We start from the raw sequence: 19390 nt of genomic DNA, 5'->3' as shown, positions 1-19390 counted from the left end.
TGATAGCTTAGTGAAACACAAGTCACATCTCACTGAATCATTCTGGGAAGACTTCACAGAAGAGGTGATATCTGATCTAGATCTTGAAAAATAAGTAGGACTTGAATGAATGGATATGGTGGCCTTGAGGTTAGGAAAGGCTGCCACATGGGTGGAATGGCATAAACAAAGGCACAATGTCTGGAGACTGTAGAAAGAAAGTAGTTTATTTTTATTTTATTTTGATTTTTATTTATTTATGATAGTCAGAGAGAGAGAGAGAGAGGCAGAGACATAGGCAGAGGGAGAAGCAGGCTCCATGCACCGGGAGCCCGACGTGGGATTCGATCCCGGGTCTCCAGGATCGCGCCCTGGGCCAAAGGCAGGCGCCAAACCGCTGGGCCACACAGGGATCCCCAAGAAAGTAGTTTAATTTGGTATTCCATGTAGGGTAAATAAAAGGGTGAAGTCAGAAATAACTCTTGAATGTTAGGTTGGAGCCAAGTTAACAAAGGTTAGATGTAACTGAACAGGCAATGGGGTGCCAGTAAAGTAATTATTCAACAGAATTTTAGGAAGAAAGTTCTGGCACTAATGGGGTAGTAATGGTTTAGGGGAGAGGAGACTGAGGGAATATAAGTAAATCTGCATAGCTACTCTAAAAACCTATGATGGAGTTGATGAGGGTTTGCACTGGGGTGAGGCCATGTGGGCAAGTGGAGAATTTTACAAATTTAATGCATATATGCCTGATACTATATTGAGGGGGAAGACATGGAAGGATTAAGAATGATTCCAGAAGCGTGAGGTTGGCTGAAGGAAAGAACAGAAAGAAGTTTGGAAAGAGTGCATTTGGGAAGGAAGGTAAATATGGCCTAGGACATTCTAAATGAGGATTCTAGGAAGACAGGTAAGATCTGAGCTAGTAGCATAAATACAGGACAAAGACTTGGAATAAGGTCAAAACCACAGACAGCTGAGGTGATGGAGATGAGAGTAGAATCATCAAAAGACAAAGCTGAGGAAGAAGAGTAACCCCGTATCCATGAGTGAGATCAATGTCAGTCTCACCCACTTTTCAGGGACATTTATCTAGAGAAACTGATTCTTTCTTCTTTTAAATTGTATATAGTAAACAGGGATTTTGCTTATATTTGGAACTTTTAAAGGCGCTGGTTAAGCTTTTTTGAAATAGAAAGAAAGGAAAAATACAAGCTCAAAAGCTCTGAGCTCTTACCCCTTGTTAGTTTTCTGAAGTGAAGTGGCCACTTTAACGATATTCTCGAGATCCTGAGTCCTTCAAAGGATGAAAAATAAATGCAAGTCAATGATAGTAGAGCTATCCTTGAAGTAGCTAGAAAATCCTACATTTTCAGTAAAGAAAACAATAATCCGTGTGTTCAGGAATTATTGAGTTTAACTGCATGATGAAATAGTTCTCATATCACCGTGCGCACACACATACACACACACGCACACACACACACACACACATCAGTCATTTAACTGGGCATTGGCTCTGCCATCTAGTGTTCACTGAAATAACTACAGTTTCTCCTAAACACATTGGCTTCTCCCAAGTTCTGTACGTAAGAAAGGATATGAAAAAGAAAGTAGAGCTAACTACACAAGTAAACACAGCTGTGTGTTCAGAGGTGTTTCTAGTATACTAGAGTCAAAGAGCATTAAGCAACATGTCCAGATGATTAATTCATCCCTCACATGCAGTGAAAATATCTGCCTTCTTAGACTTCCAAAGCAAAAGAACGTACATTTTAAACTATAGGGTAAGTGGAAACACCTGACACATACAGGGCTCAAATCCACACGAATTCCTCTAGATCATGCAAAGAAATAATTGGGAAAATCCTTATTGGCATCTCTGTAATTAAGACCTATGTTTCACAAACAATGTTTCATAGAAGGTTAAGAGGGTTACATGAAAAAAGAATTTTGCAGTCAAGTCAATTTGGGAAATACAACCAACTTTTGGAGATTCAGAATGTATATAAGCACACTGAAGGTTCTGAGAAGTCCTGTGGTAGAGAACTCTATTTAATTGTGTCTCCCAAATGGGTTGGCCATTAAGCCCTTCTTTCACAGAATATACATTGACATCTTATGGCACATGGGACTCAGCTTGGGCAATGCTAAGATACAGTTGCACTTCAAGTAACTAAGTACAAGGGAAACATGATTCTCCCCAAAGGTAAGGGTATCCATGTGATATATGTTTCAAACTGGGACTTTCCTGATGGTCAAGGGAGATAACAACAACAAAAAAACAAAAAACAAAAAGTATGTAAGTTCTGCACTTTGAAAAATTGGTTGGTCATAATGGATAAGATGGTAAATTTAATGGAATGTTTTTTTAACATAATAATTAGAAACTTATTTATCATATTGATAAGCAATAGCATCATTTAAAACTGATATCAAAATAGTGGTTTCTTTAAAAAATAAAAAATAAAAATAGGATATAACCAAAATGCATACTATACCAGATGGGATGTGCAAGACAACAGGCATAAATCAGGACTGTCATGGGGAAACCTGACCCAAAGATCAATACAATTTGTGAGGCTTTTCCTGATGATGTGGATAGAACTGGATATGGCCTTATTATACAGCTAATTCTAGCAATGCTTTTGTAGAGCAAGTTCAATCAAATGACTACATTTCCACCTATACATTTAAATATCAACAAAACTATATCACTGTCCTTTGGACAAGTGCTGGGAATAAAAAGTATTTTCCTTTCTTAAGGTGTTTATTTTACTCTACTATCACGGTCAGACAATGTTGGTTATTTTCTTAATGTAAAGCTTAGAATAGAAATCAAAGGAATAAAATTCTGTAGGTACACGAAAAAAAATGTTTATTCCTCACTATATCGAAGCCAGCTGGAGAACTGATTTTGTCTCTTTTATTATTAATTGTCTGGCATTTTTAGGTATTCTAATTAGGCAAACATTATACTTTCTACAGTTACATAGATATAGAGATCATTGTACCTTATACTTTTTTCAGTGGATCTGTTGGTTTCTGTATGTACACCTGGTTTAGTTGGACAAATCTGCCTATATTTTCAAAGTTAAAGATAATATCTGTTAGGTAAGAAAGCACTTTTGTTAAATATAAATTTTTAAGGAAACATTTATATTCAAAAAGATTACAGTGTGTTGAACCAAGAGCACCACTTAAGATAACAAACTTTACCTTAGCTCTTTCAGTTGGCTAGAACTCAACCATTTCTTATTTGAAAATCTGAAGTCCAATATAATAATTTTGCAATTTAGCCTATGTTTTAATACATTTTTAATCACTAGATATGCCTAGAAATATCTTTCCTAAATGTGTTTATGTTCATTTTTATCTTAGTCTCCAATCATCAATAAGGCATTTTCATACATATTTCTTAAGAATCTTTTTTGTTATCAGGCATCAAAGGAATAGTTTTTTCCTAAATATGTTACCCCCATTTGAATATGATCAAGGGACATATTTGCTGAAATAAGATGGGAAATTTTTTAGATTTCAATACACCCACCACATTGAGAATGACCACACTGAGTTGATAGAACAAGTTTATGGATATTAGATTCTGTCACAGTCTATGATGAGGTTTTTTTCTGTTATTTTCCTAAGTATCTGATTGACCTACTTATACATTCTTGCTTGTTCTCAAAAAACTATATTCAACTATTTTTGTTCCCCTGAGGACATGTGTTAATTACATAGGAAACACTTTCCTTTCATATTCTTTCATTAAAATCATCTTGCTGTGATTAAAGTAATCAGGATGTAAAACATGCAAGTTGTCCTAATTTTATTTTTAAGATCACTAGAAGAAAGAAATTAAAGTAGTAAAAATGGATTAGACCAATTACCGTGAAATTTAGTTTTTTTTTTTTTTTGAGTTTACACAAGCTCACTGCTCTAGGGTCACTGATTTTGGACTAGAATTTAGATAATACTAAAGCCAATTTATTTAAGGCCCTCTAAAAAATCCTATTCAAATTAATATTTAATTTCTCATTACTATATTAAGGAAAAATAATATAAGATGGAAAACTTAAAAAGTTATTTTAAGAGTTTAATTATAACCATTGCACAAATAAAAAGTTATAAATTTAGTTTATATTTTTCATTAATTCAATGAAGAAGTATTCTCCTGACTCATTAAAGGAAAAAAAATCTCCTCATCCTAAGGACAAAATTTCAAAGATCCTGTGAAGTTTCACTGAATAGAAATTCAGACTTCGGTTTTTAACTCAATAGGCTAAACACTTAATGCTACACATAGCCCTGCTGCCCAGTCAGCATTTTCTAGCTGAAGTTACTCTCTTCCTGAAGAATAATTCTAGAATTTTCTTTCATGTTGTCAACAAAAATCATCATCAAAATGCAAAAATACAAAAGAATCAAAGGCAGGCAACCAAGTGGATCTAATGTATTCAGTCTTCAATGATAAATCATTTTTTAAATCTCACAATAATGGAAATGTGCAATGCATGTCCTGAAAAACAGCTCAAGATTATTAAACAGTTTAGCAGAAACACATGGGAAAATTTTCAGAACTTTGAATTTGTTTCTAAGTATTAATTATAGAGTGTCAGAGATTAAAAATGGAAAAGCAAGTCTGTCTTTTTTTCTTGATTTGGAGACAATTAGAAGATTTTTTTTAATTATAATAGTTTTGAAATAAATTGCAAATTCCTTAGCTAAAACAAGACTAAAGAGCTACCCAAAAGTATTTCTAATATAAGGGAGGGTTTGAGTAGTAATACAGTTTTAAGAACATCTTTCATCAGAAAATGTAGCTTTTAGGAACGCCTGGGTGGCTCACTCTTTGGGCATCTGCCTTTGGCTCAGAGAGTGTTCCCGAGTTCCAGGGATCAAATCCTGTATTGGGCTCCCTGCAAGGAATCTGCTTTTTCCTCTGCCTATGTCTCTGCCTCTCTCTCTCTATGTCTCTCATGAATAAATAAATAAATAATATATTAAAAATATATAAAGAGAAAATGTATCTTTTAATGGGAAATTTAACTAAGAGTAAATATAAACCAAATGCATGTATATATGTAGTTTCTATCTAGATTACATATGTCAAATACTACATATGTATGCATATATATTTATATATTATATATTTATATACACAGAGACAGAAAGAGATTCCTTATATAATGCTTCCTTATACATAAATTAGAAGAAATGTGAGGATAAACACTTCCTGGACATGAATATTGTTCAGCTTCTATTTTGAAGGTATATTTCCATAAGACAGGAAATGGCCGTAAGTATTCAAAGGCAAACGTAAACATGCATTTGTATTGGCAATTAGAATTAGAAAAGCTTCACACATGCTTCTTCTGTGAATGTGTGCACAAAACATACCCATGCTTTGCACAAAACAGGTCATAATTCATTTGCTTTCATTTCTTTAACTTCCTCATTTGGGCAAAAGTTTCTGGAATGCCAGGTCTCACCTGTTCTCCCATCTCAGCTGGTTAGGAGATGAAACAGGAGAACTGGGCTTTGGAGGTATTGGAGGGTGAACAGTTGGTTCCCTTTAAAACAGAAAACAGCAATTCATTTCACCATGGAAACATGGCAAATTTTAGCATCTATTAACTGAATGTACTTATGGTCTATATGGAAATAACTCATGCATCTTATACCACCCCCCCCTCATATGAGGTAGCTGAAGGGCCAGAATCCATACAGCACTAAATTTTAGAAGAGTCAAATATTTAAATTACGAATATTTTCAAAGTTCATTTAATCAGATTTTTGGAAACCTTAGCCTCTTTCACTAGCTTGAAATATAATGTGTCCTTTTCAAAGATTAATATTTTGCTTGACTAGCTCAAGCTGTGGCATTTTGGGTCAGCAGTGTATGAGCATAGTAAATGGTTCTTGAGCATTAACATATAATCTTCTTCAAGAAATGTGTCGACCATCTGGCTGCTATGGGAACAGTGAGGAAGGTTTTCAGTTTTACAGACCTCATGATAAAGTTGATTTGAAGCTCTTAACTAAATCTAACTTAAATATTGGCAGCACAGGCCAGTTTGCTTCTAGCAAAGCGTGTATATACTGTCAGCCTAAACTTTCCAACCGAGAGCCAAGGCAGCCTCTGAGCCAGTGTGATTTGATAACCTAGGAACTGCAGATAGGCAATTATGTACATATTTTGGATAGAGTCACCACCTAACTTATCCCAGGGGCTGTCACCCCTCTTCCCTCACCACTACTACAGTAGCTCCCTATTAAATTCAATACCTAGTAAAAGTACACATGTGATCTAGACTCCAGGTAACCTCTGGCTTTTGCAGCATGGCTAGGTGACATGTAGGCCCTGGAATCCAGTTGTCTGAACTGCCAGCTGTGTGATAATGGGTTAACCTGATTCCATCTCTTCATCTGTAATGACCTTTCTCATAGGATTGCTGGGGTATTTTCAGGTATTTTCAGAATTAGATCATGCTTTTATTTAACAAACATTTATTGGTAGCTTTCTATGTACAAAGTGTTCTACAAAGTGGATAATCTCCCTGTTCTCAAAAGGCTTTCAATGCACAAATCAATGTATGACAGATAAAATAAAACAGAGTAAGAGAATAGAGAGGGATGGTGCAGGAACACTATTATATAAAATGAGAGGGTCTCTTTGAGAGGTGAAATTTGAGCCAAGACTCGAAAGAAATGATAAAATGAGCCATGAGAGTATTGGAGGAAAAACATGTAAAGATGGGCATCATCAACTTAGAGATGACATTTGACACTTGAAACTGGGTGAGATCACCAAGGGACTCAGTGCAGATAGAGATACAAGAGGGCTAAGGGTTAAGTCCTGCAGTATTTAGATGTCAAGAATATGGGAAGGAAACAGCAAAAGAATCCAAGGAGAAATGGTCAAGGAGAAAAGAAGAGAAATATGAGGGTTTAGCACCCTGGAAGTCAAGTAAGGGAAGTCTTAAGAAAGGAGGAACTGGCCATACCAAATGGTATGGACAGATCAAATAAAACAAGGATTGAGAAGTTTCCATGGTCTGGGCAAGATAATGCTCATTGGTAACATCGATAAGTGCAGTTTTGATAGAGCAGTGGTGAACAAAACATTATAGAAATGGATTTTGGAGACAAAGGGAGATAGAGGTGTTCTGCAGTGAAGAGGAAAGAGAAAAATAGATAGATTCCTGAAGGTCAGTCGGTCAAGGAAGACTACTGGAGTATGCACACATGGTGATGGGAATGACCCAGGGAAGGGCCTCACTTTGATGGTGCAGGAGAGTGAGCAGAAAAAAAGAGACTTGAGAAGTAAGGGAACTTCAGACACAGGTGGGATGATTGGTTGGTCATAGATGGAAACACAGAGAGCTCTCTCATTTAATCCTCACTGTGATACCAGAGATAAATGTCATTCTTCTCCCCACCTTACAAACAAGAGGACTGAGGCTCAGAAAGTGAAGATAAATATCCCATAATGATACAGCTGGAAAGTGGCAGAAGGAGGAATCTAAACAAGGAAATCTGGCTCCATAAGCCTTCTCCATGTTTTGATAGGAATCCTTGGGCAGCACCAATGGCTCAGTTGAGGTTTGTGGTCATGAAATTAAAATAAAGCTAACTACCATTGTTTTCTCTTGCTACATTCAGCTGCTTAGGGAGCAGAAGCAGACAAAACAGAGAGTTGGTTCTAAGTTTCTAATTCAGCCAAGTAAGTGTGACAAAGAGAATGATGGCAAAGGAAAGGAAGGTGGGATGTGAGGAAGTGATTATAAGAAGGGATTATGGATCTGAGATTGACGTGGAGGGAACAGGATATGAGGGGAGAAGGAATGTGAAAAATCAATGGGTTAGTGGGGGCAAGGCTGAGAAACTTCTGGAATCAGAGGACTGGAGAGAGTGGGCTGAATGGAATAGATAGAAAGTAGTAGGAGAATGGGAAAAATGAAATTTTGAAATTTGTATGGTTACTTACAAGGGCAAGATCTATGAGAGGCTAAGGTAGGGAAAAGGATAAGATCAATGGTGAGAAGATAAAGAAAGTGAGAAGTCAGGGTGGGGAAGGATTCTCATATGGGTTTGGAAATCACCACACATCATAATGGTAGGAGATACGTGTGAGACAGACAATGAGCCTGGTGTCAGAGTCTTCAAAGAGTGCAAGTGAGTGACTCCAAGACCTTCAGATAACTGCAATGAGGAAAAGAAGCTCATTATGCCATGATTTCAAGGAAGATGGGGGAGTTTTAGGGAGGAGAAAGGTAACATTGATAAGTAGTAGCAATGAGGAGAAAACAGAACCTCTCCTCTTCTTCGGGACCCTGTGGAAACAGAGTCTTCTGGAGGATCCCAACAGAGGTGAATGCTATTTTGTCAGAGATGAGACTGCAGAATTGCCAGTTTTGAGAGTAATAGATGACACATCCAGGGAGGTACTGTAGAAGGTTTGAGTGGTTAAGCTACTGTTAGGTTGGGTCAGGCTCAGTGATGGACAGAGCTCTCTATAAGGCTAGTCTAGGTGACAAGAAATGGTCAGACCAGGCTTCTCCTGAGGGATCCATGGCCATAGGGATGGAGAACAGGATGCAATTAGTTCTAAATCTTTCTCAGCAGAGTGTGGTACTGATTGTCTGGGTGATGGGCAGTGGAGCAGCTGAGCATGGAGCATGGTTGGTCTCCTGACTCTTGTGTGGATGGTGGCACTGAAGCCAAGAGAAGAGCCTGCCGAGCATTCAAGCTCTGTCTGGCTCCAGTAAGTGCTTGCTATATGTCTAGTGTCATGGCTGTTGTTACCCAACATGAACCCAATACTGTAGCTGTGCCAAAACACTTGCACTCCTAACCACTTCCGCCACCATATTCTCTCTGCTCCCTGGCTTGCCTGCTTCTCCCTTTCCCCTGGACACTTCTTCCTTGCCCTTCAGACTTGGCGTGGGCATTACTATATCTGGTGGTAACCAAAGCTGTGATAGATATATCCCTATGTCTCTCCTTAGCCACCCTTTTAATGGCTCTATTACACTGATCTGGATTAAACATAATTTTCTGTCCCCATACTGGGCCAAAAGTTCCTAGGATAGTTATATCTCAACTACTAGGACTGTGTATGATTTGGGTGCCCAATAAAAATGTGTTGAAAGAAGGAGTGATTGGCTGGATTTCTATTTGGTGAGAAAGGAAATAAATACTGAAAAGGGGCTTGAAACTTCTGAAATCTGTTCAAATTTAGCCGACCGGTTGAACTTCACTGTTCATTCCCCTACTGAATACCTAGTAGGTGCCAGGAGCTCTTATGAGTTCTGTTGTTACATCATATGCCTGATTTACAGTTTATATAAAACAATTTAACATAAAAATAGTCTCCCCATTCTGGTTTAGTGTTAGATTTTACAATTGGATATTGTTCATTGTTTATTTGAATATCATCATCTCTCTCAAAAAAATATCCCTGTGTTGGGAATCATGGAATATCACAAGTGATAATGTATCTTTTGTGTATCAGGGAAGATTAGCTGATTATATGCTTTTCTTCCAGAGGTAGAGCAAAGGGTAAGAAGATGGTCAGTGCTGGATAATAAATCTGCACAACACTGGATATCTGAGAACAGGTAGAAGAAAAGTAGCAAGATGGAAAGGAGGATTACAAAAAGGGGAAATATGATGGTGCCACACTTTGCTTATGCCAGAATCACATTGATTGAAAAGCTATGTATATTCCATGTCTGATGGCTTAGCCCTCAAAGAGGTGGGTAAATATTGACTGGGTATATCTGGGAAACAGATATAGGTAGAGAAGTAGACCTGGGTACCCCGTACACAGTGTGGATATGGTTTGGAGATGAAAGAAAGAAAAAGTGGGTGTGCAGTTGTGAAGACCAAGTGAAGCAGAGGAGCATATTTATTTCTGAGGGTGCTGCATTTAGCTCCCCACTGGGCTGGGGCTAGTCAATGCCACATTGACTTCAATTCATCTCAAAGGAGCTTTCATTTGCATCTCCGCAATGACAGCCACAGATGACAGAACCCAAGCCCTTAGGGGCAATGAGAGAAGTCATTCATGCCATGCCAAGAGCTTGATGTGATGCCAAGTAGGGGGATTAAAATGCAAGAGCGAAGCAGGAAGCTGTGGCCTGGAATGTTCTGAAGAGAAGGGAACAAGAGACACACATGTGGAATGATCCTGTTTGAATACTGCTTTGAGATGCAATGTTTAAGCTTGGATAAAGTTGACCTCTGGCTGTACACTCTGTCTTTCCCTTAAGCCCACATGACCTTTGCAGGATCAATATCACCACATTAGTGGCTATGATTGTAAAATAAATAAATAAATAAACAAACAAACAAACAAACAAACAAATAAATAAATAAATAAATAACTTTCAGGAATAAAAAGACAGCTTTCACAAGAAATAGGAAAACTTGGAGATAATAGCTCAAAGGCCAGAGCTAATAGAAATAACATTGTGAAATGGCTTATATTACTTCATTTTCACATGTTGCTACAAAGGTCACTTCTTTTTGTATGGCTTTTTTGCACAACATGCCTGGCTCTGTGACTTGTTTGACTGCCTTTGTGAAGAGCATTTCATTACTGCAGCACACACTTAGGTTGAAACAAGAATAATTGACTCTAATATTGAACTACGAGTTTTGTTTTCACTTTCCCATCATGTTTTGCCTGTTTCCCAGACACAGAATTTTTAATAACAATGACAAAGGATATGGAATTTGTATTTTTTTGAGTTTCAGTACCAGGCTGACTTCACCAAGCTCTCACAAACTTATTTTGGTCCATCCAAACATCCTTCTCACGGAGTTTTTTTTTCCCCCCAATGAATCAAAAAGGTTATTTTCCCTGCATCATGGTACTGGTAGCTCAGCCAGGGTTTCAACTTAGTTTTTCTGATGTTGAATCTCATATGTTTTTCTCTATAATATACTGCATCAAACCAATACCCTTCCAGGTATTCCCAGTGAAAATCTAATAATGACAGGTTGTTCTGCATTGCTTCCTTGCCCAAGGACAGCATCATTACATTAGCTCAATGAGCATTTATGCCACAAATGACCCAGGTATAATGTTAGGACACATAATAATGTAGATCAAAATTGGGCATTCGAAAACTAGAAAAGGTGCAGTCTCTACTTTCAAAGATATCATTGAAAGCAAGGCATATGTTCAAAAGAATGATTACTATAATGAAGTCTCACTTTCTAGTGGCCAGAAGCCATTTCAATAAACCATAACACAGCAACAGAGTGTGCACTGGACTCAAATTCCAGAGCCCTAGGTTCTAGATTAGCTTTGCCACTAACTAAATTTGACCCTAGAAAGAGGGCTGATTCTCTGAACCTCTGCTTCTTTATCAATACAAGGAGAAGACTGGTCTAGATCTGTGGCTGTAAAACCATTACATGACTGAGGGAAGGCAGCATGATTACAAGGCATCTTCAATTCCACAGAGCCCCGAGCATTTGCTGTAAACCAAGCACCTTGAACATTTATATACTGCACTTTACAAATGTATGTAGGTGCAATTGTAGTTAATAAAATTTAAATTAGCATAATTCATGTCAGCTTTATAAGAAAATATGTCAATATTTTCTGGTCAATAGACACAAAGGTGACACAAAACTTTAAGTATTGCTGAATTCATAGCATCTTTAAGTCCTTAGATATTTACTCAAAGACTAATAAAAAACAGTCCAATTATTATCAGGTGAAGTTGTAAAAATTTTTAGCATTAAAAAAGGAGTCCACTCAAAATGGATCATAGACCTATATATAAAACATATCAGTATAAAACTTATAGAAGAAAAATCTCTGTGACCATGCATTAGGGAGAAGGTCTCAGATGTGACACCAATAGTACAATTCACTAAAAAAATAAATAATTTGATAAGTTGGACTTCATTAAATTAAAAACCTTTTCTCTGCAAAATACACTGTTAAGAGAATGAAAACAGAAGCCACACTGGCAGAAAAATATTTGCAAATCACATATCTGACAAAGGACTTGTAAGCAGTATGTTATTTGTTAATTAGTCAACTGTAAGTAAACAAACAACCAATTCAAAAAATGGGCCAATGATTTGAACAGATACATCACCAAAGAAGATGCACAGATGACAAGGAAGCATATGAGAAGATGCTTGACATCATTAGTCTCTAGGGAAATATAAGTTAAAAAAAGAATGAGCTATACTACACACCTATTAGAATGCCTAATTGTTTTAAAAGCTGACAATACTAAATGATGTTAAGGAAGTAGAATAACTTGAACTCTCATGCATTGCTGGTGGGATGCAAAATAGTACAGCCTCTTTAAAAACTGGCAGTTTCTTATAAAGTTAAACATATGCTTACCATATGACCTAGCAATCCCACTTGTAGGCATTTATTCAAGAGAAGTGATCACACCAAGAAACAGGCATGCCCTCAATCCTGTATGTCAAACTTAAAGCCCACAAAAACAACCCAAATTTCCCTCACCAGGTAAATGGCTAAAAAAAAACTGTGGCTCCATATAATAGAATATTACTCAGCAATGAAAAGGAATAAGCTACTGATGCACACAACAGTGTGGATGAATCCCACATGCATTATGCTAAGTGAAGAAAGCCAGATTCAAAAGGCTGTATATACTGTGTGATTCCATGTAGCTAATATTCCATATATATTCCTGACAGAGGAAGAAGAATGATCAGAAGACAAAGAAGTGCCCCCAAGTATGCTGACACTCTTAAGTAAAATGTGGGTCTTTGCACCCCCTACCCACCCACTTTTCCCACTGCCCTTCTTCTAGGCTCTTGGAAACCTAGTTCCTATGTCACTGTCTGGTCACCCACACTACACCATACCCGGGATGCCCTGTCTTCTTGCTCCAAAGCCATCCCCTATTCAGAAATTCAAGCCACCATCCCTTAGCATGTCCTAATTCTGCCCAGTTCTTGCAGAAAAAAAAAAAAACAAAACATGGTTTAGGTAATTGAAACTAAGATTTGGATGACCAGATGACCCTTTTAACCTCTCAGAATTTTCATGCTTTTAGCTGAGGTGAGATTTATAGTCTCTAGTTGATAGACCTTCAAACAATACTACAAAAGGGTAAAATAATTTAAAAAAGAAATCAAACCATTTGATTTTTATGATTGGGGCAGAGGGAGTTGTCAAAGGGCAGGGCATTCACCCCTAGGTATCCTGATTCTCACAGCGTCTTCCTCACCCCTGCTTCTGAACCTGAAGATACCCCACTTCATTATACTTCTGGGGGCTCCCTCAGTAGCAGTAGAGGCAACAGGGGCTCCAAGGGAGCAAGGCTGGTGGAATCTAGAGTGGGGGTAAGCACAGATGTCTTTGTTGGTTGTTATTTGAATGTGTTTAAGTTACTTAAAACTAGTGTTATGAAATCAGAAACAGTCTATGTTGACCTCATAGGACTGAAAAAGCAACTAACTCTATGCTGAAGGTTAAACCCTTCACTGACATATTTTGAATTAGTTTTCTCCTCACTCTAAGCAAACAATGCTATATAAAAACAATGACCTTATTTCAAGTTAACATTTTAATTATTTTGAATATCTAGAATGGGTACTTCTTTCTTCTTCTTTTTTTTTTTTAGAGAGACAGAGCAAGAGAGAGAGAGAGAAAGAGAAAGCATTCAAATGTACATGTGAGCGGGAGGGGAAGAGGCAGAGAGAGAGAGAGAGAATCCTAAGCAGGTTTCACACCCAGCCAGAGCCAAGGTGGGGCTTGGTCTCACAACCCTGAGATCATGACCTGAACCAAAATCAAGAGTCAGACACTCAACCGACTGAGCCATCTAGGAACCCCTACAATGGATATTTCTAGGCATTCAGATAAAATTTTTAAATCGCTGTACTTGGATATTTTACTAAGAGTCTTAGAATCTTAAGTTTTACAAAACAGATTTTAGTCAATATAAAGATTTTGGTTGAGATAAAAATAAAACATATTGATTTAATTTACCATGACAACAAACTGCAGTGTTTGGTACCAATAGAGTTAAAAATGTAGCAGTATAATTAGAAAGGTTACATTTTACCATTTATAGTTACAGACAGAAAAATATAACCAGAGCAAAGTTGCCATGGCAACTCACATCTCAATCAGAATTTTCTTTCCTCCTTCAACTCTACCAATCAGCTAACTGAGCGTGAAAACCACTGAAGAGGAAGAGGTTGAAACAAATATGGATGAGAAATTATAAAAGTACATAGCAAGCATTTAACTCTATAGCAATTTCCTACAGAAATTCCTTAGGTATGTTTCCACTATTTTAATTTTATCAGAAGTATGTATTTTCTTCTCTGTCTTTGGAAATGATTCCAGAAAAAAACACATTAGTGTTTTGGTAGTGGTGGTGGTAGTAGTGGCTTCATTGCTGGTCTTGTATCACCATAATGGGTAACATTGTAAACATTCATATTGTCTGTTAAGCAACTACCTTAATTCAGCTTCAGTGAGTTTAATTGAGCGCCACATGCCATTTAACCACCGAATCTCTAAGTCACCTAAATACATAGTTAGAAACACTTGAATGTGTCATAAACAGAGTATATTTACTCTGAAATCAGAAGCAACTTCAACATCAACTTCCTAGAAATGCTGTGTCCACATTTCATTGTGACGTGACTAAATATTTCTCAGGAATGATGCCTGTTATCCATGCCTTGGCTCAGGCTTGGCAAATGTCATCACTCTTTTGAAGGACTCACAAATGAGGAAAAGTTTAAGAACTTGAAAACCGAAGACATACACTAGTGATATTTTGTGACTATTGCAACTTTGTGTTTATTATACCCTCAATGACTCACTCTCATTTGGGGCCAGTTTTCATGTTTAGCACTCGTGACTCAAACTGACTCCCTGATATACCTTGACTTTCTTGAAACTGGGACTAGGTCTTATACATTTCTGTATTCCTGGCTTCTAGCAAAGTGCTTCCCTAGCACATAGTCAGAGCTCAGTAATTGTTTTGGAAAGAAAGAGACAGACACAGAGGAAGTGGGGAGGGAGGGAGCTATATAAATAGTCATCATAGCTTAAGCACATAGAATAAATCCTAACTACAAAAATAAATATAGTAATGGGTTGAAGGAATTCCCTATCTTGTAGTTATTAAGAAATGTTATAATTCATTTATTAATATGTACTTATTAACAAATTACTATGGATAAGGTCATATGGATAATTCAAAAAATTATAAGATGATGCCATCTAGTTAATGAGTATACCATGAAAATAAGTAATGTTCTAAGGTAATGGACGATTAATTGCCAAGTGAGGATTGTCGACAATAAGTTTTTTAAGTTCAGATGACAAAAACAACCTCAGGCTAAGAAAGCTGTATGGTGGAAGTAAGATTCATACCAGATCTTGAAGAATGGGCTCATTTTGGATGTAGAATGTATCCACTTACTCTGCTTCCCCAGTACCTACTGCATATCACACTTCACCTTTACCACGCAATTGAACTAGTTGCAGTTTAATTTTCTGGCTCCTCCTTCATCACTTAATGTGCGGACACACATCAAGGTTCAACTTTCATTCTCTTTTTCATTTAATATTTTCTCCATAAGTAACTTCATTTCTGAAGATATACACTTAAAATCTCTGGGATCATTCCCAAACCTGGATCTGTGGCACCACCTCTTACCTGAGTACTCCCCCATTTCCCACTGTCTGGTGATTACCTCCACAAATATATATTTGCAGTATCCCAGACTCCACCTGCCCAAAACATTGCACAACCTCTTAAAACCAATTGTGTATTCCCCATTCTGCTCCTGTTTCTTCCTATACTGATTGGAGGCATCACTAGGCTTAAAATCACCCTGGACTTGAAAATCTAGGATTATATATTTCCTTTCTTTCCCCCAAATGCCACACCTCTTTCAGGACCTCTTCCCTAAATCCCTTTGTTAGAAGCTCTCCCTACAATGTCAGAGTTCCCAGAGAATGTTGATGCTTTTCTCATGATCCCATCACTGATTTTTGTGCTATGATTTTTTTTCTGCATCCATACTGTCCAACTTTGGAACTTTGGAAGCCATAAAAGACCCCAAATCACTGCTCTCGGTCAGAGTTCTTCACCCAGAAACTGCCTGCCATGCTGCTGAGTGGCATCACCTAGATATAAAAATCCCCTCTGTGAGTCTCCCTTTTCTTCAGGAGTTCTCTTGCCCTCTTGCCCTTCTGGGTGGTGGCTCCCATGCAGCTGTTTTTGGAGAGTCTTATCGAAAGGAGTGACTCTCCCCAGGCAAACCTATCAAAGCACCATCCAAATATGGCTCAGAGTGTGCAACTACCTCCCCCACCAGTGCACCAGCGGTCATATCTTTTTTTTCTTGAATGGCATCCAAATCCTTCACTCACTACAATGACCACTGAATAAGAAAAAGGAGATAGAGAGGTCAATGAGATTTCTTGATACTTTAAGTGTGGGTGACTGAATGTTTACATTATTGTGACGTAAGAAAATAGTGCCTCCCAAAGAAAGAATATATCATCATGTTTGGTTATGGGATGAGATTTTCTGAGAAGAGCCTCTCACAGCAAAAAGAGAACTAAACTGCCTGTATAAATAATTAATAGAAATTTGAGGGGTGGAGGGATGAAGGGAGAGGAGGAGATAGGGAGAGAAAAAAGAAAGATGGAAGAAATAAGGAGTGAGAAGCTGCTGAACAAAATAGCAACAAAATCAGGCCTATAGAGAAATGTCAGCCAAGAAGAAATAACCAATAATAGGTGTGGCCAAAGAACTAACAAACAGGATTTCTAATATTACATTTGACTTTTTTTTGGTCTGAGCTTCTACAATGTATTGTTAGCACTTTTATCACCCCACATCTTTATTAAAATCTTATGCACAGGGATCCCTGGGTGGCACAGCGGTTTGGCGCCTGCCTTTGGCCCAGGGCGCGATACTGGAGACCCGGGATCGAATCCCACATCGGGCTCCCGGTGCATGGAGCCTGTTTCTCCCTCTGCCTGTGTCTCTGCCTCTCTCTCTCTCACTGTGTGTCTATCATAAATAAATAAAAAAATTTAAAAAAATCTTATGCACAAATGGACAAATCAGGGGAGGAAAGCTGCCATATCTTATACCTGAGTGAGTATGAAGCAGAAAAAACAGAACAGACATGACTCAGAAGTGATATTTTGAAGACAAACCAGATGAAAACTTGGCCACAAGAATGTAAGTGCCCCCAAATGAGGGAGAAGACAGGATTCTAAGCAGAGAGGACCTTATATACCTTATATGGTCTATGGAAGGTGAGATAGGATGCATTTAAAACAGGTTATGTGAAAAAAAAAAAACAGTTATGTGACGGGAACAGACAGCAACGGGAAGTTGTGAGGGACGGGAGCCAGGAAAGGGCAGGCAGGCAGTACTAAGGATTGGGTCTTTATTCTAAGAAAAATGGAAAGTCATATTTTTATTTAGGAGGAGGATATATTCCATTATCCTTTTATAAATATCACTAGGGCAGCAGTGTAGAGAAGAGATTAGGAGAGTGGGTATCAGGGTAGATGAAGAGAGAATACCTAGGTAGCTACTACTACAGTCCAGAAAAGATATGATGGCAGAAATGGAGGGAAGCATATGGATTCAAGAGACATTTTGTAGATAACTTGATAGGATCTACTAAATGGATTGAATATTGGTGATTAAGGAAAGAAAAGTACAAAAAATAACTTCAAGTTTTCAAGTGTCAGTGGGCTGAGCACGGTATTACTAATTGAGATAGAGCACCAAGTTAGTGTGGAAAATTATGAATTTCATTTTGAACATGTTATGTTTGCAAGGCTTCTGAGAAATTTAAGGGAAGATGTTGAATAGGCAGTTAGCTAACCAAAATCAGTCAGAGAAGAGGTGTGGAGTAGATATAAATGGAGTCAAGAGCACAAATGTGGACATTGAAGCCCTGGGCATGGATAATTTGTGGAGGAGCAGAATGTAGAATAAGAGGGAAGGAACTTTGAGGCTTTAGGAGCATCAACAATTAATGGCTAGTATAGGATGACGATGTGGCAAAGGAGACTGAGAAAGAATCGTTAGAGGAAAGAAACCCAAGAGTATGTTTGGGGCAGGGGAGGGTTGGGGGTTGAGGAGCTTCTCAAAAGACAAGGAGAGAAATTTCCTAAAGGCATGAACAGCCAGTGATGCCTTTTGAAAGGTCAAGTAGTCATAGGGACTGAAATGTCAATAAGAATTTATCAGCAAAGTCATTTGTGACCTTGAGGAGCGAGCGCTATTTCTATGAACTAATGGTAGTGGGAACCAGAAAATAAAGATGGCAAGTATCATCAACTTTTCTGAAAACTTTGGTTGCAATGGAGAGATAAGATGCCAGTCTAATGGATTTGTGTAATTAGGCTATTATTTTTTTTTAAGTAGGCTCCATGTCCAGCAGGGAGCCCAAGGTGGGGTTTGAACTCAGAACCATGAGATAAAGACCCAAGCTGAGATCAAGAGTGAGATGCTTAATCAACTGAGCCACCCAGGTGCCCCTAGGCTTTTTTTTTTGAGAAAAAGAGAAAGCATGCGTGTGGGGAGGAGGAGGGCAAAGGGAGAGGGAGAGAGAGAATCTTAAGCACACTGGGTGTGGAGCCTACATAGGGCTGGATTGTTCCACCCTGAGATCATGACCTGAGCTGAAATCAAGAGTCTGACACTTAACTGAGTAAGCCATCCAGGGCTCCCTAGGCTATTACTTTTCAAGAAGCTATTTTTTTAAGATGAAAGGGGTTTGAACATGGAAATGTGGGGAAATCAGTGAAGCAGGGGTTTGATCACAGAGGTAACAGGAGAGACAGCTGACTGTAACAAGGAACAGCAATTATAAAAGGTAAAATCTTGATTCAGTCTTAATTAAAATGAAATGAAATTATAGGTTCCAGGGAATTTGATAAGGTTTCAGAACAAATAACCTTGTTGTCTAGGTTGGTCATTCAAAATACTATGCTGGTTGTTTCTCTTCTCAGCAAGAAAAGGAAGAGGAGGTCAGAGAATATTTCCATCCCAATGACCAAGGAGCTGCCTTAGAAACCAGCTAGAAAAGGTTTCATTTAAGTTTAAAGCTTTACATGCTATATCTTGTTACCATAAACCACAGCTTCTCTCTTTAATCTTGTTAAGAAAAAAAAAAAGCAAGAGATTTTCAAAGATATTTAACTCTTAACTCCAAAATTCTGTTTGATCACCCAGATCTTATCTCTCATTGTAAGACTAATGTATACCATACATAAAAGGATATCTATTTTAAGAAATTGCTTTCTTTCTTTAGCTGTTATATATGGTTATTTTAGAAAATTAAATTTTATCATTTAATCTCTAGTTCAACTCACCAACCTTATATTAACTGTGTA

The 19390-nt window shown here is 37.8% G+C and overlaps 1 protein-coding gene across 11 annotated transcripts in view; it reads right to left on the bottom strand.

Moving 5' to 3' along the window:
• Positions 1 to 19390, bottom strand: part of SCEL (sciellin) — a 111037-nt gene that overhangs the window by 54736 nt on the left and 36911 nt on the right. For 9 of the 11 annotated variants that reach the window (XM_055335683.1, XM_055335692.1, XM_055335684.1 and 6 more), the window contains 3 exons: positions 5472 to 5552; positions 2994 to 3059; positions 1217 to 1276 (listed from right to left, as the gene is read on the bottom strand). In XM_055335683.1, the coding sequence (XP_055191658.1) occupies positions 1217 to 1276; positions 2994 to 3059; positions 5472 to 5552 (207 nt within the window). The remainder of the gene's footprint in view (positions 1 to 1216; positions 1277 to 2993; positions 3060 to 5471; positions 5553 to 19390) is intronic. The other 2 variants (XM_055335688.1, XM_055335691.1) reach the window with 2 other exon arrangements.

Source organism: Nyctereutes procyonoides, unplaced genomic scaffold (assembly GCF_905146905.1).
Source record: "Nyctereutes procyonoides isolate TBG_1078 unplaced genomic scaffold, NYPRO_anot_genome, whole genome shotgun sequence".
In the NCBI taxonomy this organism is placed as follows: Eukaryota; Metazoa; Chordata; class Mammalia; order Carnivora; family Canidae; genus Nyctereutes; species Nyctereutes procyonoides.
Note: the sequence above shows the minus strand (reverse complement) of the source record. Positions and strands in the feature narration are given on the sequence as shown.